The sequence below is a fragment of the Leptonychotes weddellii genome, chromosome 4, assembly GCF_054177405.1.
Source record: "Leptonychotes weddellii isolate Sample4059 chromosome 4, ASM5417740v2, whole genome shotgun sequence".
Classification (NCBI taxonomy): Eukaryota; Metazoa; Chordata; class Mammalia; order Carnivora; family Phocidae; genus Leptonychotes; species Leptonychotes weddellii.
In genome coordinates, this window is record NC_138372.1 from 58,814,551 (window position 1) to 58,839,212 (window position 24,662).

The 24,662-nt window shown below is 38.8% G+C and overlaps 1 protein-coding gene across 2 annotated transcripts in view; it reads left to right on the plus strand.

Moving 5' to 3' along the window:
* The first annotated feature begins 242 nt into the window (after nucleotides 1-242).
* Nucleotides 243-24,662, plus strand: part of AK5 (adenylate kinase 5) — a 226,057-nt gene continuing 201,637 nt past the window's right edge. Inside the window, exons 1-5 of one of the 2 annotated variants that reach the window (XM_081817032.1) lie at nucleotides 243-645; nucleotides 5,758-5,944; nucleotides 11,380-11,547; nucleotides 16,098-16,267; nucleotides 16,370-16,483. In XM_081817032.1, coding sequence (XP_081673158.1) covers nucleotides 586-645; nucleotides 5,758-5,944; nucleotides 11,380-11,547; nucleotides 16,098-16,267; nucleotides 16,370-16,483 — 699 coding nt within the window. In that variant the 5' untranslated portion in view covers nucleotides 243-585. The remainder of the gene's footprint in view (nucleotides 646-5,757; nucleotides 5,945-11,379; nucleotides 11,548-16,097; nucleotides 16,268-16,369; nucleotides 16,484-24,662) is intronic. The other variant, XM_081817033.1, reaches the window with a different exon arrangement.

The following is a 24,662-nucleotide window of genomic DNA, read 5'->3' on the forward strand; positions in this document are numbered from 1 at the left end:
GATTCTGCCTTTGGCCACCTGGTCCCAGGTTGCCGCGTCCCCGGGCGGCGTGCGCAGGTCAGCGCCGCGCCCCGGCGGTGGTGTGACTCGGAGGGGTGTGACTGCGAGCCCCCAGCGCGCGCCGGCCCCACCCCCGCACTCTGTGCCCGCCCGCGCAGCGTGACTGGCCGCCGCCGCAGACCCGACTCCGGGAGGCGCAGAGCGCTGCGCGCTGAGCGGGAGAGGCGAGCGGACTGCTGCTTGGCGTCCGCCGCGCTGTCCTCCCTCCTCCGCTCCCTCCGCCCTTCTCTGGCGGCCGCGCTGCCTGGGAGCCCGGGAAGCCGCTGCTCCAAGCCCGCTGCTCCAAGCCCGCAGCTCCGGCGCGCGGACCAGCAGCGAGGCGGGGGCGGCGGGAGCGCGGAGACCACAGGCCCCGGGGGCCGCAGAGGGGGCACTGGCTTGGGCGGGCAGAGCTGAGCGTGGGAGTGTTTGCGCGTGAGATCAAGGGCTGCACCCGTGCTCCGCGCGGACCCCGCCAGCCCCAGCCCAGCTCGCCGCAGCCCGGGAACCTCCCCGCCCGTGCCCCAAGGCACGCGCGGCACAGCCATGAACACCAACGATGCCAAGGAGTATCTGGCCCGGAGGGAAATCCCTCAGCTTTTCGAGGTAGGGGGTAGGGCTGGCAGACGGCCGGGAGGACCCGGGGAAGGCATCTCCTGGCCTGGGGTGGGGGGGTCGGGGGGAGGGAATGGAAGCCGCGCCCCGTCCCACCTTGCCGACACGGGGCGCGGAAGTGAAGGGGCTTGCAGAAGCTCGCTTTCCCGCTTGCCCGGGGTCGCCGCCTTTCCAGCGGGTTGCCGGGGTCCTTGTCCGATGTCTGGGCTTAGAAGCCCGCATCTCGCAGATCAAGTTTCAGCCTTCCAGCAGGGCTCTGGAAGCAGGTTGCCCCCAGTGTACCCCTCGGATGTGGAGGGTGGGCTGCCGGCGGCGGTCGGCCCCGCTTTCTAGGGGCGAGGGCCAGGCAAGGTGGGTACGCTGGCGCACAGGAGCGAGCAGGGACTCAAAACGGAGGGATCGAGAGCCCTAGCCCCTCCGCGCGCAGAGGGTCAGGACCCCGCGGGGAAGGGGAAGTGTGGACGGAAGTAGCCTTCTGCGGGGACAGCTTGGAGGAGAGAGGTGAAGATGTAAAAAACAAATCCAAACCCGTCGAGTGCAGCACTATCTCCGGGGTGGCAGGCTCCCAGCGCTGCTATGCGCTTTCGGTGAATGAACTCCTGAGCACGTTTTCCGTCGCCTTGGAAGGGATCATTCCTTCCTCGCCCTGGCTGTAGCTTTCGCCTGCCTCCTCCAACCCACCTAGAGAAAGCAAGTCGGAGAGAGAGCGGCGAGGCGGACGTGACTCCTGTTGCTGTCTTCGGGGCCGCATCACAGCATCATCTCCACCAGGGACCCAGGGGATAAGGAACACTTTGGGAATGTGGGAGAGGAGGCTTGAGGGATGAACTAAAGGAACCTTGTTAGTTCTAACCGCAGCCTACGTCTCGGAGCCTTTTGCTTCCTTTCCTTCTCTCTATATTTGAATTTTGAAATATTCCTGAGTTCTGTGTGGTTTCGGTTAAAAACAAAACAAAAAATGGAAGCGAGCCAAGCTTCATAGATGGAGCTCCGGCAGATGAATTCCATTCACTGTAAACCTGCCCCCCCCCCCCCCCAATTTCTGAAAGATGATAGACTGTAGACTGATCCCATTAAACCAAGGGTCATGAGTTGTTCTTTCTCCTGTTTGGGAGGTTTGTTCTGCTAAAAGGAATTTTAAAACACCATTTGGGAAAAGAATTTGATGCCTGTTTTCCCAGATTGTCTTTAAACTGGGCCACCATAATTGCAGATCTTCATTTTTTTCTCACCTCTGTAAGCCACCGGTTTCAGGTTGGTCTGAAGCCAAGATTCCCAGGTAAACCACACACTGAGCACAAGCCTAGTTTGTGAAACCCAAATCTAGCAAGTGTGTTATTCATGCTTGAAAAGAATCAGGAGGTGTTGCATAAGGACAGGTCTCGGGGGTAGGTAGAGTTCTTAAAGAGTTTTCCTTTTTCTTCTTTTTTTTAAATTTTCAAAAAGTAAATATGGAGGGGCGCCTGGGTGGCTCAGTCGTTAAGTGTCTGCCTTCGGCTCAGGTCATGAACATCAAGCCCGCATCGGGCTCCCTGCTCAGCGGGAAGCCTGCTTCTCTCTCTCCCACTTACCCTGCTTGTGTTCTCTCTCTGGCTGTCTCTCACTGTCAAATAAATAAATAAAATCTTAAAAAAAAAAAAAAAAAGTAAATATAGAGCAAAAGAGTTGAAGGTTTTGTCATAAATGTTACTACTGAGATCAATCTCATTTCTATACTTCTAAAATAATAATTAGAAACATCTGCAGGAATGTCACCTGATTGCAAAGTGCTGCTTAATAGTATGTCTATTTTCTTTATAAATGTGGGTACTATTTTTCCTCCTTGGTAACCACAGAGATTTTTGATGGTTTGTTCATGAAAATCTACACTGTGTATGCAGATAGGTGATAGCTGGCATTTTCATCCAGGTATTATGTTGTTTTGTTTTGTTTTTCTGCATATGAATGGGACATTTTAAAATAGTGTACACCCAGAAAAGGAAGTCTACTCCCTTAGGTGAAATGCAGTAATACAATGTACTTAAATGCAATCCTGGACATTTGGAAGATGGAAAAAGACTTCTGGTGACCTCCAAAGACTCCATCCTACCAGTAAGAATCTATGCTTTATCCAGCAGAAGACAGAAGTAAAACCTGCCAGTTCTCCATGTAATAAGCATAACCAAATGTTTTGTTTCCAAACAGAATTTTCTCTGTCAAACCATAATAATGGTATGTGAAGTTTCTAACTATACAGAGTTTATCAATTAGGTATCTATCAAACAAAAAACATTGCCTCAGCTTTAGATTTTAGACACCACTATAGACCACGTAATTGATTATTGGAATCTACATACTGTCAGACAACTAGATGTATTTAACTGACCTTTTCAGATTTTCTCCCGACTTCAGACATCACATGCACTAAATGGGATATCTCTGGTAGGTTCAAGTTTAAAATGTGTTTCTATTTTTAGAGTAAATGTTTAAAATAAAAACCACGTTCCCCTGATATTGTCATGATTTCTTGACTCTAGCTAACCTTAGAGTGTATGTGTTGATCTTCTATTACTGTACCTTCGAGCAGAGATTTAGCAATTAATTTGAATTCTGGTGAAAGTCAAATTAGATTATTCAGCTTCTCTAAGGATTAACTCAAAGAGATGGAATAATAGGTTATCTTGGATCCCTAATGGTGGCTGACTATTAGAAGGAAGGGTTAAAATTATCCATGGAATGGAACTCATTCCTTCTAAAGTCAATACCCTTTGGGGAGTCAGATTTCTTTAGGGAGGTTGGAAGTGTATATTTTCCAGTTAAAAAAAATTTCATTGAGTATGTTCACTCATTTTAGGCAATAATAGGGATTTTAAAAAAAAAAAAAAAAGAGAGACCTTGAGTGATTCATATTGTATAGTTGGATTATGTAGGGGGCACAGATAGTCTGGCATTTTGTTTTTATCCTATATCATATTTTTGCAAGATGTAGAGAGAGGAATATGTGCGTTTGGGAATCAGAAACATTGGGTTGGAATCCTGGGCCTACAAGTTAATGAGTTTGATCAGCTCATTTACATCTCTGAGCCATGGTTTCCTAATCTATAAAATGGGGATAATAATACCACATAGGGCTGAGAGTGCATTGGGTGAGCTAAGGCATACTAAGACACAGGAAGCACTGCCACAGTTAGCTATATTAACATAGGAATGTGAGGAGTTAAACACAATGTGTGTGTCCGTATGTGTGCGTGTCCGTGTGTGTCTGTGTATCTATAACACAGATCTTGACACACAAACTGAATGTGGATGCCCAGATTAGTTTTTTCCTCTCCCTCTGCAATTGAACTCCTCTCAGCACTCTAACCCACACTGTTTGGGATTTGAGAGAACAAATGTACCTGGAAAGAACTGCCTACCACTTTGAGCAAATTGTACAAGAATAATTTGAAAATAAAATATTGTATTTAGCAAAGATGTCAGCCTTTCAAAGGGTGTGTGTGTGTGTTGTACATTAATAATGTATATTGGTGATAATAATTCTCTGTGCTTTTTCCATGAAATACTGTAAAGGAAAACAGTTTGCACATCAGTCCAGTTCCCAGGAGTCAGCATTTCCAAATTTGTAGCATTTTTAGAAACTACTACATGTGACACATTGGACACCAGGTTTTCCTCTATAACCTGAACGGATATTGTGGTGATTTATTATGTATCAAATAGCATTTTTTTTAAGTCTCAGACTATGTTTTGAGTAAAATATTTTTCCTAATTAGAAAACAGTCCAGGGGCGCCTGGGTGGCTCAGTCATTGAGCGTCTGCCTTCGGCTCAGGTCATGGTCCCAGAGTCCTGGGATCAAGCCCCGCATCAGGCTCCCTGCTCAGCAGGAAGTCTGCTTCTCCCTCCCCCACTCCCCTTGCTTGTGTTCCTGCTCTCTCGCTATCTCTCTCTGTCAAATAAATAAATAAAATATGTTTAAAAAAAAGAAAGAAAACAGTCCAGTATGCACCTACCATGTGCCGGGGACAGTGTCAGGGGCTAGAGACTGAAAAATAAAAAAGACCCACTCTGGGTTGTTGAAGAGTTTACAGTTTAGAAGATGAGACCAACACATAAACTGATGGTTTCAGTATAAATGACAGGTAAGATTTTTTTTTTTTAAAGATTTTATTTATTTATTTGAGAGAGAGAGAATGAGAGACAGCACGAGAGGGAAGAGGGCAGAGGGAGAAGCAGACCCTCTGCTGAGCAGGGAGCCCGATGTGGGACTCGATCCCGGGACTCCAGGATCATGACCTGAGCCGAAGGCAGTCGCTTAACCAACTGAGCCACCCAGGCGCCCCAAGATTTTTTTTTTTTCTGGGTAATACGGAATGCTAGGAAGAGGTCCACAAGCCAACGTGGGAGCTCAGAGGAGGCTTCCTGATCATAATAATATTAATGGGAACCACCAATTCTATTGAGTATTTACTCTGCGCCAGGCCCTCAATATGCACTTTACAAATATTACATTTTTAATCCTTAAAAAACTCTCTAAGAGGGGCACCTGGGTGGCTCAATCCTTAAGCATCTGCCTTCGGCTCAGGTCATGATCCTAGGGTCCTGGGATTGAGCCCCACATCGGGCTCCCTGCTCAGTGGGAAGCCTGCTTCTCCCCCTCCCACTCCCCCTGCTTGTGTTCCCTCTCTTGCTGTGTCTTTCTTTATCAAATAAATAAATAAAAAATCTTAAAAAAAAAAACAACTCTGAGGTAGGTAAAACATTTTACAAATGAAGAAACTGAGGCTCAGAGCCTTTAAGAATGGGTAAGAATATGACAAATAATGACTGGAGCACTTTTATACACTGCACTTTATCTCACTTTGATAGGGTGCCTCCATTTTAAACTATGTAGTTGTCTGAATTGTTTAAAAGGCAGAGAATGCTGAGCTGAACACTAATGGTCGAGAATTTAGGGGCTTTCTTAATTACTCAGCAGGTCATAATTCCAGCTCTAATTGTTCATTAAAAAAACAAATGCGAAGACCAAAAGCAACCCAGAATTTAAAGATGGGACATACAACTCCTCTAACAAAGGTGGTTTTAAAACCTATATTACATGGGCATATTTTGTTGTTGTATTTCAGAGCCTCTTGAATGGACTTATGTGTTCTAAGCCTGAAGACCCGGTAGAGTACTTGGAAAGTTGTTTACAGAAAGTTAAGGAATTAGGTGGCTGTGACAAGGTGAAGTGGGATACGTTTGTCAGCCAGGAAAAGAAGACCTTACCTCCCCTCAATGGAGGACAGTCACGGAGATCCTTTCTAAGAAATGGTAATGTATACGTAGAATAATGGTTTATAGTTACAGCAGTTCTTTTTAAAACACACCATATAGACAATAGGTAGTTATTTGTTTTATTAGGTTTCCAAAAGCCTAGAAAGATATTTGACCCTGGAACATGATTAATCTCTCTGCTCCAAATTCTCATCACGTTTGTGATAAGACAAAAGCACATGCCACTGTCCAACACTTCCCTAAAGGCTTAATGAAATTTTGTCTTTCTGACTTTATTATTTTGCAATATGAATTACATTAGCAAACTATGAATTTTTCTTAAAATTGCAAATAAGAGTTTCCCAAATAAATGGATAGACAAAATAGTTATTATGTAATAATTAAACATTCCTTAATTAGCTGGGAAGAGCTTGGCATAATATGTTTCCAAACTCAGAGTTCATATTAGTGCATCTGCATAAATGGCATATTAAGTTCATACTAGTTAGTCCAACAAGTATTTATTAAGCAGCTACTGAATGCAACATAATAGATTAGGCATTTGGATGCTATAAAAGAAGTAGAAGACATGAACTTGTCTAGCAATTTTAAGAATAGTTTGGAACTAAGAACTGGAGTTCACTAGAGGAGATCCGTGGTATATTCTGATAGCTTTCTGAACTACATGCTTATCAAAATTAGTGGTTCAACATCAGCCAACCACCTTTTAGGCTCTGGTTGAAGTAAAATCGTATGTGCAAAATGGAATAATTTCCAATCAGGGGAAACTAAGTTTATTCTTTCCCAGTGGCCAAGATCATTATAATTTCAAAATTTACATCACTTTCAAAAATTGTACCATGAAATGTTTGCAGCATTTATAATACAAGTCTTACAAGTATTTGTAACAAATACAAGAGGGAAATAAACTTCTGTTTATTTTACTTAGTCATGATCTGCTTAGATTTTATTTGAATGCAGTGTAGGGGAAAAGTCATAGTGTGTTAATTTTTAAGAAACACAAACAGAAAGGGTAAGCAGAAACAACATTTTCTCAGAAGCATCTCCAGAAAGCAGACTCCTTCCCTGTCCATGCAGGAATCATCACTAGTTGATAGAGGCCTGAATGCTCAAGTGACAGTTACCTCTGAGGCACACCACTTAGTAAATTTCTGCTTGGGTGAACAAAATGACTTTTTCATGGGCTTGAAGGGTTCAAGTACCTTCCCAAAATGGCTAACTTACTTTCCTGGGTTGTTATACTGTTAGAATCTGGCTCAGTATTAAATACGTCTGCCACACCCTTGTTTAATTAAGTGAGGTTAAGTATGGGCAATCGTTTCCAAACCTTAAAGCACGACAAACCTCAGGTATTACTGGATTTAATCTAAAATATTTTTACATTTTTAAATTTAAATCTAAGAGGATATTATATCCCCTTAGTTCAAAAGCTGCTCTCAGATTGGGTATGAAAAGTGACTGTTTTGCAACAAAATAAAATCCGAATGCTTCTATTTCATACTGTTACTTGGCTTGATTATACATAGAAGTCAGCAGACCAAGTGTGTAATAGAGAACAGGGGAGACTGTGGTCAAATAAGTGAGAACAGTCATTGTCTAAAGGCAGTCATGTACAAATTTTGGAAAATGTTGAGCTGAACAAAACACATCTACGGGGCTGTATTAGGCCCACAAATGACCAGTTTGGAACTCCTGAGTTAGCAGGATAAGCTAAAACAGGAATGGAAAATGTAGGTTTAACTTTCATTAGAATTACAATTGTTTATTAATTTTAGAATCTCCATACCTACTAATACTTTACCAGAATTCCTTCTCAGAGATCTTTTAGTTAATCATCAAATAGAACCTTTCAATGTATTATGATGACAAGAATGTCTTATTACATTTCTGTATCTAGGACACATGCTGAAAGACAGAGAATGGTTTCTAAATGGACTTTTCTGTAATAATAACATTTTATTTTCTGAAATGCTTTACATACTTGTGTTTTGTAAGTTTTAGCTATAATTTATGGAATATATTATTAAATTAAAGGAAACTGATAACTTCCCAGTAACTTAAAGCATTATTATTTCTAGAAATAAAAATGATTCATGCATATTTTGCTGAAATATTGATATAGCTATGCTAATATATAATTATCATAAAAAATTATTCTATGAATTAAAACATTTTAATCATTTAGGCAAATTACTTTCATACATAAAGATATGATAAAAAAGCGAGGATAAATTATTGACTGAAAAGACTGTATTATCAATGTAAGATAAGCATCCATTTTTTTTTCTGCCATATGTACCCAATTGAACAAATAATTAGTTGTGAATAAGAGTTCTAATCCCATAGCTCCAAATGTCCATAGAGCTTCTGTTCTGGAATATCTCATTGTCATCTTATACTCAACATGTTTAGAAGCAAGCATAGCATATTTGCTTCAAAACCAGCACTTCCTTCTTTTCTTATTTCGATGAAGTCAGAGAGTCAGTTGAGCATTAAAATAACCATTTATTGGGCACTACTATTGTCAGACATTCTTTTAGGACTGAAGATGTAGCCACTGAGAAAGAACAAACATGCTAACCTGCCCTGATGGAGTGACCTAGAGGGTATTATGCTAAGTGAAATAAGTCAGTTAGAGAAGGACAAATACAACATGATTTCACTCACGTGTGGAATTTTTGTTTGTTTGTTGTTTTTTTTCACTCGTGTGGAATTTAAAACAAAACAAACAAACAAAAACAGAATCCTAAATAAAGAGAATAAACTGATGGTTGTCAGAGGGGAGGTGGGTGGAGAGATGGGTGATATAGATACAGGGGATTAAGAGTACACTTATCTTGATGAGCACTGAGAAATGTATAGAATTATTGAGTCATTACATTGTACACCTGAAACTAATAAAACACTGTGTTAATTATACTTCAATTTAAAAAATAAAATATTAAAATACATTAAAAAGAAATGTAAATACTATAGGAGTGTAGATAGTGAACACTCTATACAGGTATGATATATATGTATTATATACATATATGGTATATACATAAAAATTATGTATATATTACATATATACATCATATGTGTATAAATCATATACCTGTATGGTATATACATAAAAATTATATAGAATATAATGCTGAGGTTATTTTTAAAGAATTTTTATAAGAGATGTTAATCAGGAATAATTGTTGAAATAAAAATAATAAAGTTGGTGATCATTTTGAATATGGAATAAAAAAAACATTGATGGTGAAAAAAATAAATATATAATTAGAAACACAGTGGGTGCTATAGGAAATACCATATGCTATAGGATCAACCATATTAACGGGGGAATGGATTCAACCTAGGCTGGGGTTCAGGGTAGATTTCCTGGAAGAAGTGATATGCTAATGCTTGGAGACAGAAAGCTGAGTGGGTGTTAGCTAGAGAAGGATGGAGGAGTTTGAGTAGCTACCAGAGAATAAAGAATAGGAGTTCCTGACATAGAGGAAGAGGGTATGATATAGACAGGAGTGAGAGAAGCCCACTCTTTCTGGAGCAGAAGAGAGAAGGCAGAAGGATGCTATATGAGATGCAGTGTTTTCCTTATTCATTTAGACTTGAAACCTGGTAATTGTTTTTGTAATATCACCTCCTTTCATGTCACAGATCCCAATCGTAACCATGTTCTTCATATCTACCACTTGTGTCCATTTCCCGTGCCTCTAAGTGAAGCCCTCATTTCTCACCTGTGCATTACTGTACCTGACTCTTAGCTGTTATTCTTTCTGCTCCTCATCTCCCTACTCAATCCCTTCTAACCATCACCAGATTAATCTTCCTAAAAAACATATTTCATATTTAATTATGTCACTGCTCTACTCACCCCCTCCCAAAAAACAACACACCTCTCTGCTGGCTTTCTACCAGGTTAAAGCTAAACCCTTTACCGTGGTGGTCAAGGCCCTCTATCCTGTGGCCACACTCTGCCTACCCATCTTCTGGCTTTTCTCTATGGGAAGTCATCTATTCTCTTTGTTAACAATTCAACAAATATTTATTGGACACTGACTATGTGCCAAGCATAGTTCTAGATCCCAGGGATACAGTTCCAGATAAGTAAGGTCCCTGCTTCGTGGAACTGAACATTCTAATGGGAGAAGACAAACAGTAAATGGAGACTTCTCAGATGGTGAAATAGTAGATGCTATGTAGAGCATTGTTAGAGTAGTGCCCTGGAAATTAGGTGGCTACTCGAGATTAAAAAGTCAGTGAAGTTCTCTTATAGGAGGTGTCATTTGAGCTGAGGTATGAATGGCAAGCAGCAGATAGCCATGGGATTGCATTGGGAAAAGCATTTCAGGCAGTGGATTGTGGGGACAATTTAGAAGCAGGCAGACCAGTAAAGAGTCTATTATAGCAGTCTGGGTAAATGATGGTGGCTTGGGCAAGAGTTGTAGTAGTGGAGATGGAGATAAATATATGCATTTGGATATGTTTTGGAGAGAACATCTATGGCAATAGATGTGAAGAGTGAGGGAAGAAAGTAGTTGAGGATAATGCCTAGAGTTTTGCCCTGTGTTGGGTGAAGCAATTCAATTTCAGGCAAAACAGGATACTGTTGTCAGTGCCTTTCCTACCATAAACCCTTCCCAGAATCTTCTAAAGAATATCCACTATCATTGCAGACTATTCTACTCCTTTCGTGGAGCTAAAGTGAGTCCAGCGGGTTAGTAGTCAATATCCTCATTTATTTATCAACAGAGCATGAGAAGTTCTACCAGATCAACACCCCAGAAAGAGATATAAGCATGATGCCATGCTAAAATCCAGTAGTCCCCATAGCTAAATCCCTCATGGAAAGCCAAGTGGCCTCCTGTTTCTTTTATGCAGGTGCCTTTTGGATCATTAGGGCTTCTCTGGGCCCCCCAGAATAGTGACACACAGGGTGAGGAAGGAAGGAGCCATGAACTACAGGAACCATGGCTGAGCCTTGAACAACACAGGAGTTAGCAGCTGCATAAGGTTGTGAAAGTTGTGAGCTTGTATACTACATAACTCTAGGGAGCACCATTTGCAGAGATCAGGATATATACAAACTACAAGCAAGATTAGGCAGTCCTTAAGAAGGTTCCTCTGAACAGGGGTTGGCGAACTATAACCCATGACTTGGGTCTGACTCTTTACCTGTTTTTATAAATAAAGTTTTATTGTAACACAAGCTCATCCATTTGTTTTTATATTGTCTGTGACCCACTTTCCTGCTACCATGGCCAAGTTGAGTATGAGACTGTTAGAAGTTCAAAATATTGAATGTCTGGCCCTTTAAGAAAAAGTTTGCATACCACTTACAGGATGGGGTCTTCTTCCAGTTGAAAAAAACCAAACTCATTTAGTTTGAAAAATTTCCTCTACTAATGGGCTAAGTACAAAAAATGTTTTATTATGCTTTATTTTTCCCGTTTCAAAGTTATCTTACTCTTTTGCAGTAATGCCTGAAAATTCAAACTTTCCGTATCGGCGGTATGATCGGCTCCCTCCAATCCATCAATTCTCCATAGAAAGTGATACGGACCTCTCTGAGACTGCAGAGTTAATTGAGGAGTATGAGGTTTTTGATCCTACTAGACCTCGACCAAAAATCATTCTTGTCATAGGTATGAGGACAGAAAGCAAAATTCTTATGCCATTGCTATAGAGATTATGTTAATTATATGTATTTGCAAATACTAAGTTGGGTAATGACAAATAGAAACAAAAGTTCAAGAGACAGTAGATAGAAGTATTTTTAGCATAATTTTCAATAAAACAGAATTATTATAATTATATAATCTACTGCCTATTGCACTTTTATAGAATCTCATTACAATGTCCTAGAAATTCTCTATAATGAATTGGAAGTATTAATCTCCTCAAGATTTATTGTCCTATGGTTTTATCTGTTTAACTTTTAACAAGATAACTGAATCCATTGGAAGTTTTCTAAACATAGTATTTTTTTTGTTTTTTTTTATGTTTTGTTAATCACCATACATTACATCATTAGTTTTTGATGTAGTGTTCCATGATTCATTATTTGCATATAACACGCAGTGCTCCATGCAGAACGTGCCCTCCTTAATACCCATCGTCAGGCTAACCCATCCTCCCATCCCCCTCCCCTCTAGAACCCTCAGTTTGTTTTTCAGAGTCCATCATCTCTCATGGTTCATCTCCCCCTCTGGTTTCCCCCCTGCTATCTTCTTCTTCTTCTTCTTTTTTTTTTTTTTAATAAACATGATATGTTTTTTTCTTTTTAACTCAACAAATTGAATTTTTATTCACTATTAACTTTAGAGGGTAATAATAATAATAATATGTTGGTAACAACTCATATAAATGAAATCTTGCATATGGCAAACTGGCACCTAAAATAAAGTCTAAGTTTTGATGTTTCAGACAGGCAAATCTAATAGAATAGTGTTTTACACAGCACATAACATCTAAGTATTAATCAAAATAATAATAAAAGTTACTTTTTAACATTGCTTACTATGAATGAGTATGAAATTACTAGTCTGATATCATTTCACAAGGAATGGGTATGGAAAATGTTGAAAGTCTTTTGCAAAATGCATTTTTGACCATTCTTGCAAATTCTAACTTCCTCAAAATCTGTAAAAATCATGAGGAGACCTGTGAACATGCAATATGTCATCATTGTCTCACATTCCAGTTTCACTCAGCTTTCACAGAGATGACCAAAAGTGAAAATCGAGTGTGAAATGTTCAAAGCTCTTCTTGTCAGTAACGTTAACAGAGGGCAAAATGAATACAGCCCCCATGCAAATAAGTACTGTTTCCAGGAGATGTAATGATGATGGCAACTAGGAAAACAGCATGCAAATAAACACACCAAGCTATAACAAGAATTTAAGTTCACCAGAGTAGAAGGAGTGACATTGGTCCATCTCTCAGTGTAATGAAAATGAAATTGCAAATATATTTAACCCTGAATTGTTTAAAATAATATTGTAGGAAGAAAGTATAGAAACTCTCTTTCTAAAAGTCATTATTCTTACGACGTATGGTAGCCACCATTATGCCATAAATCTCTTACCGTTCTTGAAAATGGAATGTTGTCTGTGTATGCTTAAAAGTTTGAGGTCCTTACCTAGAGGATGAGGAAATGCTTTATTAAAACATAGAGCTACAGGTGAAGAATAATTGGAAATTATTTTGCTATTTTGTGATGAAATATTCTTTCAATTTTATTTTTCTTGTTGCTGTTACTAAAATTTTGGTGATTATTAATAGGATAAACAAATGGAGGCTTGTTTGTCCATGAAAAATGTGTAATACCAAAATGCTCTTGTGTAAAACAACACATACATGAATTTTTTGTGCACTGTGAATTTTATATGAAAATGACTAAAATATTTCAATAAACTAAGATCTTTGGAGAAGATATAAATGCTTCAAATCTCCTCCACTTCAAAGAACTCCACAGTTCTTTTTTACTCAGTAAAATCAACTGACTTCCCAAGAGTGTGATTCTGGTTTTAGGCTTACACACTATAAAGTTTTATGTATTCCAGGAATGATGCAGAACCAATGAGTGTAAATAACTTCTAGATTTTAGAGGATTGAGATACAAGAAGAAAGGAAAAACCGAACTTTAGGTTATCTGAGAAAATTGGGGCAATTTTATGATTTTTGAGGAATTATAATTGTACCTGAAGCTTACAAATTTTATTGGTACCAGCCTAAAAAAGGAGTGGAGGAGGTGCAGATACCCACATGGTATTACATTCAAATAAACAAAATTTCCTTTCTGATGACGCAGAATTTTTATTAAAGCCAGCCTTCTTGGCACAGACATGAATCTCTCTTATTTTAATTATAAAATCTAAGAGTTAGATGGATCCTAATATTTATAAGTATTAGAGATAAATAAATAGAGTAAGATTAAGCTCACTCTGGTTTCAGAGAGAAGAACATGAAATTAATTTGTTAATCAAACCCATCTAATAAATTAATGTTATTCTCTTCCACTGTGCTACTCATGTTTGTGTTGTCTGTTATTTGCTTCCATTAGTTGACAAAAATTTTTTTTCCCGAAGGTGCCATAACTTTCCTAGCATGCTTGATTTTTTGTTTAATTCAGTGGGATTTATAATCTCTTAGTTTGATGGTTTATGAGATAAAGTGTGGAAATACAGTTTATGAAAGATAACTTTCATTCTTCAAGGATCAAATCAGCTCAGATTTGATGGAGTTATTCATATAATTTTTTATTTCAAGCCAATCCATGAACTGCACCATAGGTTAATAGGCCAGAAACAGCCATTTAGAACCAAAACTTAACTTTTTATTTGCAAAGTAATGAATTTAATCTAGTAGTAGTTCATAATGTTAAATCTAATAGGATAGGATTTAGAGTTTCTTAGAAAGAGAATGGTTAAAAATGCAAACAAATTCCTATCCTGATTTTAATAAAGCAGCAAAAAGGGGAAACCACATGTTATCAGGTGTATTACTTGGTATTGGGGTTAAATGATTCTCATAGATCTTAGAATTCTGTGCTTTAAAAATTTTATTTTTATTTATGAATTTTTTAAAGATTTATTTGAGAGGGAGAGACAGAAAGAGCAAGCCTGAGGCGGGGCTCCATCCCAAGACCCTGAGATCATGACCTGAGCCAAAATCAAAAGTCACTTAACTAACTGAGCCACCCAGACGCCCCTGCACTTTAAAATTTTTAAAGAGGAAATAAGCCCTGGCCAACTGTGTCTACTCATTCAGAACTCTTCTCAGAAAAAACCAACAAAACACCTGTCTTTCTTTTTTACTTATACCATTTGCAAAAGATAATTACTAAATAATTATATATAAAATGACTTCTACTCCTCCCAAAAGCTTGATATATTGAATTAGTAGGGAGAACATCAACTCACTTTTCTATTGAATTTTTTTTTCAATATTACTTAATAAATTATAATTATTTTCAGTGAGTATTACCAAAACATTTCATTCCTTATTAGACATTAACCTTTAGAAATATTTTGTCTATAGTCAATAATTTATGCTTAAATACTTGAAAATATTTCATTTTGGTAATTACTAAGAAGTGACAAATCGGGGCACCTGGGTGGCTCAGTTGGTTAAGCCTCTGACTTCAGCTCGGGTCATGATCTCAGTGTCCTGGGATCTAACCCAGAGTCATTGGGCTCCCTGCTCTGAGAGAAGTCTGCTTTGCCCTCTTATTCTCCTTCTATCCCTCCTTCTCCCCCTGCTCATGCTCTCTCTCTCCCATATAAGTAGAGTCTTTAAAGAAAAAAAAAAAAAGTAACAAATCAAAATCAGGCTGGGCTGATTGCTATGTGCTTTATTTAGAAATTTGTTCAGATTTTAGATTCTAGTTAGTCTAGGTTGTTTAGAAATATAAATTAAAATAATCCAATATGATTGGAAATAAAATCTGAGGCATATATTTTATAATTATTTTAGGACTTAAGCTTCTAAAAAGTAAATGGTAATTATCAACAATTAGTATTGAGTAAGGTTGCAAAATGTTGATTACTTCATACTAATATATTACAAAATTGAAATTATCATGAGCTCTATGAAACTGTTCTGCTTTAAGAACCTATTCCATTCATTCGGTATTCATTACATAAAACTTCTGTGGAATTTAAAGGAGATGAAGCAAGGAGACCCATGAACGGAGTTAAGAAAAAAAGATTTAAATAAACTGTCAATATTGACGTCCCTTTGGGTTTAAAAATAATAATTATATTTCACCAAATTGCACATTAGCTCTTTGTTGGCATGGAACACATGTCTGTTATTTTGGTCATTGTCTCTTGTGTCCCATAGATTTTTCTTTGATTATAAAGGAAAAAACAATTAGGTTTTACAAAGAAGAACATGAAACAATTTCTTTCAACTGCATTGTCCAATTTTCTAAATTAGTTATTTACAAAAATAAGTAAAGGAAAAGATGTCTCTTTCCTCTAATAAAGTTGATCGTCATTCTATCCTTCCCTTGGCTAAGTCTACACTTGCTCTGCATTCAGAGTTAGCACCGAGAATGGCACGAGTGTGGAGTTGCCCACTCTGCTGTTGGTGATCTAGACTCTGCATCTCAAGGCAGGGGTAGTAGCTGTATAAAAAGGAGTTTCTTCTTGTATCAGAAGGTCACAATTTTGCCTATTTTAACTGATAGGTGGTCCAGGAAGTGGGAAGGGTACTCAAAGTTTGAAAATTGCAGAACGTTATGGATTCCAATACATTTCGGTGGGAGAATTATTACGAAAGAAGATCCACAGTACCAGCAGCAATAGGAAATGGAGTCTTATTGCCAAAATAATTACAACTGGAGAATTGGCCCCACAGGTACTGCTGTGTAATTTGCTTCTGTTCTGCAAAGATTTTTATAGCAGTGGTGAGTGTAAGCTTAACCGTGTTTTTTCATCTTTTTTTTTTAATTTGTAAAAGGAAACAACAATTACAGAGATAAAACAGAAATTGATGCAAATACCTGATGAAGAAGGCATTGTTATCGATGGCTTTCCAAGAGATGTTGCCCAGGCTCTATCTTTTGAGGACCAAGTAAGAATATCTCTATATTTTAAATGACCTATTTTTGCTTAAAACTTTGAGATTAAAAAAAAAGATTTCTTGGAAGACTTGCTGTTGTTCTGAAAGAATTCTGGTCTGAAAACAGGAAAGTACATCAGTATGGATTAGCAGAAGGTCATTTCCTTGGCATGCATGCCTAAAAATTGAAGGGCATCTCTGCCAAAAAAAATAAAAACTAATAATAGAATTCATGATTTTTATCTAAAAAATGCAAATCTCTCTGAATTTTTTTCAAAATACTTTACCTAAGATTATGTTTTGAATCTTTAATTACTTAAAACAAGCCTGTCCATACTGCCCAGCAATATAAAACACCACCCTGTACTTATATTGTTACCAAATTAGGAAGCCCTCTTAACTGGGGTGTAAAATACTAAACCACCTACCTATAACAAGGTAGGGTTCAGGTAGCCGAAGTTTACTCAAATTTCAGTAGACTATGCATACTCAACACCTAATATGTACATTTTTAAGGGAAATAAATCAATTAAGATATTTTGCATATCTATTGAATCTTTGAGAAGCAGGGTGACTGATTTTTCATGTAAAATTTTAATTACAAAAATAACACTGTGGTCATAAAAATTTTAAGTCCAGTGTAAAAAGTAAAAGTTCATTAATACCCTTATTCCATTCCACTGCCCTCCTCTCCTAAGAAATAGAAACACTGTTAAGCTGGTTACAGATCCTTCTAGGCTATTTTCTGTACATTAAACACACACACAGCCATGCATGTACATGTGTGCATGCTCATATACAAATGCATTTTTAATTTTCATAGCTATTTCCAAATGGTCCTCCAAAAAAGACTTTTCCAAGTTATAGTCCCATCAACATTGAATGAAGTATATTTCTCCAGATCCTTTCCAACCAGATAGAATTCATAGTTAAGATTTTTGCCAACCTGATAAGTAAGAAACAGTATTTCATCTTTTAAATGTACATTTCTTGAGTTACTACTAGAGTTAAGTACACTTTCAGATACTTTACTGACGATTTCTATTTCTCATGTAAATTATCTGCTTTCCTTTGCCTATTTTTTCTATGGACTTGTTTATCTTTTTCTTAGCTTTTAACATATTACAGATATGATATCAGAGAGAACAAAGTCAAATCAGATGTAAACTTGTATGTCATATAAAAGAAGTCTGGGGTTAGGCTGTTCAAAGCCGGAAGTCGGCTTCATAAAGCCTCTCTGAATATTCAGGTTAACTGTTTGGGGACATCTGTTGTGCTGGAATGTCTTTCTCCCCTCCTCAGGTTTCTCTTTCCCACAGTAGTCCGGAACCTTCCATGCTTTCTCAGTTTAAGGACTTGGTTCTAATTGCTCAGGCCTTGACGAGAGAAAAACTAGAAAAATCAATTTGTTGTTGTTGCCTCACCCGATGTTGCTGTTGAAAATGGGTACTGTGGCAGTTGTTTTATGTGAGTCTTGGCTATTAGTGGAGGCCCAAGAGAGCCAAGGCAGGCATCCCCACTCAAACCCAGTCCCCCCTATGTATTGAATAACATGCATTTGGTGGGCACAAGCAGCAGGAGCTTCTTGATTTTTCTTCTCTCTTGCCTTTCGAATGTGCTGTGAGTCTCTTTCTTCTCCCCTGAATAATAACTCAGGTAGATCTCTTAGCTTTCCTGGTCACTTTAAAATATTAACAGACAGAGGCTCCTGGGTGGCTCAGTCGGTTAAGGGTCCAACTCTTGATTTCAGCTCAGGTCATGATCTCAGGGTCGTGGGATGGAGCCCCAGGTTGGACTCTGTGCTCAGTGGGGAGTCTGCTTGAGATTCTTTCCCCCTCCCTCTCCTTCTGCCCCTCTGCCCCTCCCCCTTCTCTTAAATAAAAAAATAAATGAATCTTTCAAATAGTAACAGATAGTTTCACTTTCCGGTAATAAAAAGCCCAGTCCACAATTATATCTCAATAAAGCTGGGGAAAATTTTTTTCGTTAAAAAAAAAGAAGTCCAATATGAAATGAAAACTTCAGTTTTCCATTCAGTTTAACATGTCTTCTTGGACCTGGTTCAGCCTCAGGAATCCAAAGTGATGTCTCAGACTCCTGAAATTCTTCCTCACGTGACTTACAGTGGGGCAGGTAGTGGGGAAGGGGTAGGAAACGTGTAGCTCTCTGCCAACACTCTGGATGTCTGACCAGTCTCCATTTTCTCTTACAAAGCCTGCACATGGGTGATGGGCCAGGGGTCATAATACTGGTTGGGGACACCTGTTAACAAGTTCTATAAAATGGTCTGGTATCTCTCTGTAAGACATGCAGTCACTTGCATTTGCTGTTCTCAGCCATTCGTCCGAGGCTGGAAAAGTCCAGTCTGACATCTTTCTTAGGCTGGCGTTGTAACAGCCTAGAGGTTCTTGGCCACTGCAAGCAGAACGATTGTGCTGAGGTTGATGCCACCACAGCTGAGCTCCCAGTGTTCAGAGGGTGCAGAGGCAAAGCTGAAGTGTTTATGTAAAGCAAAGTGTTAGGGTCCACCCTGATTACTCCGTACCCTATGTAGGCTTAAGCTCTTGTGGTGTCTGTTTTTCTGGTACCATTCCTGACACCAAATGGGTGAGGGTTTTCCCTACCAATTCTCCAGTCCTCAACACAAACAAGATGTCTAATCATTGCATTCAATTCTAACACTAACTATCCGAGTTAGTATGGACCCTACCGGTTATGGGCTCAGTCCCACAAGACTGCCCCCACAGTCTTGAGGTCAGTCACAAGTTCCAGAGACCACCTGTATTTCTGTCCAATCACCTATAAATTCTGGGGTTCCCACAACACCCTCATCAGTTTCGATAATTTGCTAGAATGACTCACAGAACTCAAGAAAATGCTTTACTTACATTTAGGGGATTATGACGAAGGTACAACTCAGAAATAGCCAAACGGAAGAGATGTGTAGGGCACAGTGTGGGATTGGGAATGCAGAGCTTCCATGTTCTCTCTGGGTGCACCACCCTCCCAGCACTTCAGCATGTTTACCAACCCAAAAGCTCTCCAAACATCGTTGCTGAGTTTTTCTAACCCAATCTCTCTCCTTCTTCCTGGAGACCAGGGAGCGGGGCTGAAAGTTCCCACCTTCTAATCTCATGTTTGGTCTCTCTGCCAACAAACTCCAATAGTTTGACATTATTTCGGGCCCCACCTAAATCACTTCACTAGCTTAGACTGAAGTATGGTCAGAGGGTGTTCATTATGCATAACAGAAGACAGTCCTATCACTCAGGTAATTCTGAAGGTTTTAAAAGCTCTGTGCCAGGAATCAGGGACAACAACTAAATATATATTTTTCATTATACCACAACTCCACAAGGTTTTTCTTTAATTAGCTCTTTTGTGTGTGCCTGTGGACCCATATATACATGCATGCAGAAGTTTTCCCCAAGACTTCCTCACAGGTCCAGGGCGTAAGAAGAGATGGATTTCTTATATCGGCCATATACTACTGATGGTCTTACCTAGCACTTAAGTGTCTTATAGGACAAAGAAGTGTATTTTTTTCTATTAGGGAATAGTATCATTGTGAAGTGCAGATTGACTAGACAGCTTTTCTCCTTGAGGTCATTTAGGGACCATGGTTCCTTCCACGTTGCTGTTCTGCCATCTCCTGGGATGCTTTCCTCATCTGTAGGGTCAAAGAAGGGTTGCTACCACATATTGTTCCAGCTGGCACATAAGGGGAAGAGAACATAAACCTCTGAAGGTCTGAAGTCCCAGATCTGGATAGTGCTCACATAGCAATTTTAAGAATTTAGTCATGTTGCAATTGTGAGGCAGGCTGGGAAGTATAATCCAGCTGGGTGGCCAGGTGCCTGCCTACAGTTCTGTAACTATGGAAGGATCAGAAAACGAACTGGCAACTTCTACCACAGTTTGCCCCTCTGGCAATCCAAATGTCGACATGCTCCCTTCTTCCCAACATAGAATGTACTCACTCACCCCCAAGGAAAACACCCAGAGTGCCATCATTAGATCAAAAGTCAAGAATCTCTACTTCATGTAAGTTCTCTCCATTAAGTCCAGATTAGACTCTTCAACCACCTACAAACTGAACATCACATTGTCTTCCCACCCTACCACCAATAAATAGTGGAGGAACAAGACCAGGAGAAGTGAAATAAAGGCTCCTGTTCAGAAAAGGGAATTTTGGCAATATATGTGGTAGTCACTGAACCATAGCAAATAACAAATCCTTTCCCTAGGAGTAGAGTGATTTCAACTCCTCGTTCTCAATTGTCTTCTGAAGCCCTTGGCTTTCTGAAAAGTTATTCTTGTCCATTATCCTGCATGGTCACATCGAAGTATTGTGTTGGGAGACTATGCCTCTTTGGGAGCTGTTCTTAATTTGAAAAACAAAAAACAAAACAAGCTTTTTCTGGCTAGGCTTGTGGTTGCTTTGGTAAAACCATTTCCTCAAAAATTTGGTAAGTGTCTGCTGTATTTGCTTCCAGTTAGTTCCATGTGCCGGTAATTACACCCAAGTTCTTTTCTAGATATAGATATTAAGCTGCTTTCTTTCTTTGTTTTCTCCTTTTGATGGTAGTTACTTTGAGGCCATATAAAAAACAGGCAGCATCCTTAATCTGGGTTTTGCCTCAGGGCTGGGTCTTCTTCTCTTTGGAGGTATAGAAGCAGTTGATTTTTTCAACCTGGTAAGTCTTAAGTTACTGGACACTTTCTTTTCTCTTTATCTGTTTACAAATTGGTCAGTTCTTTCTCAGGTTTATCTATTTCTTGTTGTATGTTGCTAAATGCAATAGAGAACAGTCAACACATATGATCATTCTAGCTCTTTCTGGTCATTTCTTCTCTAGCTGTGGGCTCCATAGGAACATGGTCTACCTTCCAAGTTACCACAAGGAATAGTTGTACCAAATACTTGGCAGTGGCAGATCAAGTGTTATTAATTTTCCAGCCTAAAATTTCTTTCTCTTACTGCCCATGTGAATCAACGCCACATACGGTCATTAGTTTGATATAGTAGTACCCCACTTATATGACTAAATTGTCTATATTATTTAGAGTAAATCCAGGATGCTGTAATAAAAAGGCACAATGACACAGTGACATAACACAGAAACTTATTTCTCTTGTATGTAACAGCTGCACCCTGAATGAGGGCAGAGAACCTTCAGCCCGTACAGTCATTCAGAGATGCAGGTCATTGTTCCTCTAACTCCTAGGGCAATGGTTCTCAATTTTTTTTTGGTCACTAGACCCTTTTACACTTTTAAAAATTATTAAAGACCTCAAAAAGCTTTCATTACATGGACTATATCTACTGATATCATATGAGAAATAAAAACAGAAATTTAAAAATATTAAGTCATTTTAAAATAACAATAAATCCATGCAGGTTAACATAAATAACACATTTTTATGAAAAGTAACCCTATTTTCCAAAACAACAACAAAATAGTGATAAGAGAAACATTACATTTTGCAAATCCCTTTAATTTCTAACTTAGTAAAAGACAGCTGGATTCTTAGGTCTGCTTTTGCATTCCAACTGCTGTGATATCACGCTTCATGTAGACACTGGAAAACTCCATTGTGCGTTTGTGAGAGAATGAAGGTGAAAAAGGCATGTAATTTGTTAGTATAAAAATAGCTTTGAAAAAAAAAATAGCTTTGACCTGTGGCCTCCCTGAAAGGGTCTCAGCAATCTCCAGGGGTCTCAAGAGCTCACTTGGAGAACCCTGGGACATGTTTGACATTTGCATGGTGAAAGTGAGGTCAGCCGTGCCATGCCCCAAGGCCAGCTTCCACCTGGTTGGAAGGGGACAAAAGTGCAGAAGGCATGTGCTCACCTTCTTAAGTCCCAGACCCCAAGGTGCGCACATTAGTCTTCACAGTACATTGATGAGAACTGAAGTCACATGGCTACATCCTAACTTCAAGGGCCACTGGACAATGGAGTCACGTGTTCGGGCATGACCTGCCTACAGAACTGTTATTGTGGAAGATGGGAAAACAGATTTTGAGAGACAGCCAGCAGTTTCTACCACAAGCAGCATGCTTTCTTTCCCACCCTTACTTCTCAGTCTAACAGCTGAGCTCTCCCAGCCCTTGGCCTGCCATTGCAGGGGGCGGGGAGGAGATGGAGACACTCCTTGCTGCCAGAGCGTAGCCCTGGTCTCCTCCTTGCATTTCGTGGTAGGTCCTTACTATCTGAAAAATTTCTTCTCACCTTCCACCTGATTGTTGAAAAGAAATAACAAATTAGTGAGGGGAAAGGAATCAAAATGGGCAAAAATGGGAAGTCTAAGATCTTTTCACCACCAAGCAAACGTACTGCATAGCCAAGATTTTGCTAGATAGCCCAGAGTCCAAGGTGAAACCTAATAAGCAAAGTGTTTTTTTTATTTTTTATTTTTTTTTTTTAAAGATTTTATTTATTTATTTGACAGAGAAAGACACAGCGAGAGAGGGAACACAAGCAGGGGGAGTGGGAGAGGGAGAAGCAGACTCCCTGCCGAGCAGGGAGCCCGATGCGGGACTCGATGCAGGGACTCCAGGATCATGACCTGAGCCGAAGGCAGTCGCTTAACCGACTGAGCCACCCAGGCGCCCGCAAAGTGTTTTTTTTTTTTAAAGGTTGTAGAATTTCATAGTTCATGGATGAAACTCTGTACTAGATTTCTGTACTGAGGGTTTATTACAAACAGTAAAGCTGAAACCAGTAAGAACTCAAAGGTGCTATTCTTGAAAATGGAGGAGGAAAGCCTACACTAAATCTATTTTTTTTTTAACTAACAGTAATTAACAATATATTCAACTCTCTGGCTCCAGCTAATTTTCCAATTATATTTTCTACCTCTGCATTCTACATGCTGGACTACTCCCTATTTCTCACGGTGACCTGCTCCTGCTATTTCCTCAGTGCTATTTATATCATCCCCTAAGTTTTTTCTTTCACTGTGCATTCTGTTTTTGAGCTCTGTGATGCAAATAGACTTAACTTATTCTTTTAACTGCTTTATAATGCTACATTCTATAAATATGTCATATTAGCAGGCGATCAAGTTACTTTAAAATTTCTGTTACTGCCAACAATACTATGACCAACATCCTTGAACACATCTCCCTTTGCATATGTGAAGATCTCTCAGGAATATTTCTAGAAATGGATTTTCTAATGTAGAAGGAATGTGTGTGGGGGGGGTATAGTTTTAAATCTGTATTTTAGATTTTTAAAAATATGATATTAAAAAGTGGCCCCATAAATTTGATTCCTTTTTTCCCATTTCTCCATACCTCACCAATACTTAATTTCAAATCTTTTTTATTTTAGGTTGTCTGATGGATTAGAAATGTAAATGTTTTGGCATTGCTATTTTATTTTGCGTTCTCTTAATCCCTAGCGAACTGAAATGTTTTTTAAATGTGTTTGTTGGCTATTTGTATCTCCTTTTTTGAGAATTGCCAAAATACAACCTTGGCACCTTTTTTTCTGATGGATTGTTTGAGTTTTTATTATTGATTTGGACATTCTAGATACTAATCTTTTGCTGTGTATTTTGATTATGTTTTTTCCATTTATATTTTTCCAAATTGTGACAGAGAGACATACAGAATCATGTCCTATCTTTTGTCCTACAGAAGTTTTAAATTTTAATATGGTAAATTTATCAGCATTTTTTTGGGTTTTACATTTAGATCTTAAGAAAATGTTCCCTGCAGTCTCATAAAAATATTCTACATTTTTCTATTTATTTTTAATTTTGTTTTGAAGTTCAGGTATTTATTCTATCTGCATTAATTGTTGTACATAGTGTGAGGTAGAGATAGAATTTTATTGTATGTTTTAAATGGAAATGAAAAATGTATCCTGTGGTTCAAAGATTGCTTGTTGCCTTGTACGTATTTTCCTCAATGAAATGACTTATTCCTGGATAGACACGGGTGTGCTTTGTCTCTTTATATTTTTCTGCATCAATATCATGGTTTCAGTCAAAGAACTCTGAGTTATATCCTGATGCTTGAAGGACAATCTCTTCCCTTTCTTTTTTTAGTTGGCTATGCCTATATATTTACTCTTCTTTATGAATTTCAGAATCAATTTGTCAGACACATAAAAACTGTTGAGATTTTATTTACATTTCAATATAGATCATATTATATATAGATGAATTTTCAGAGAACT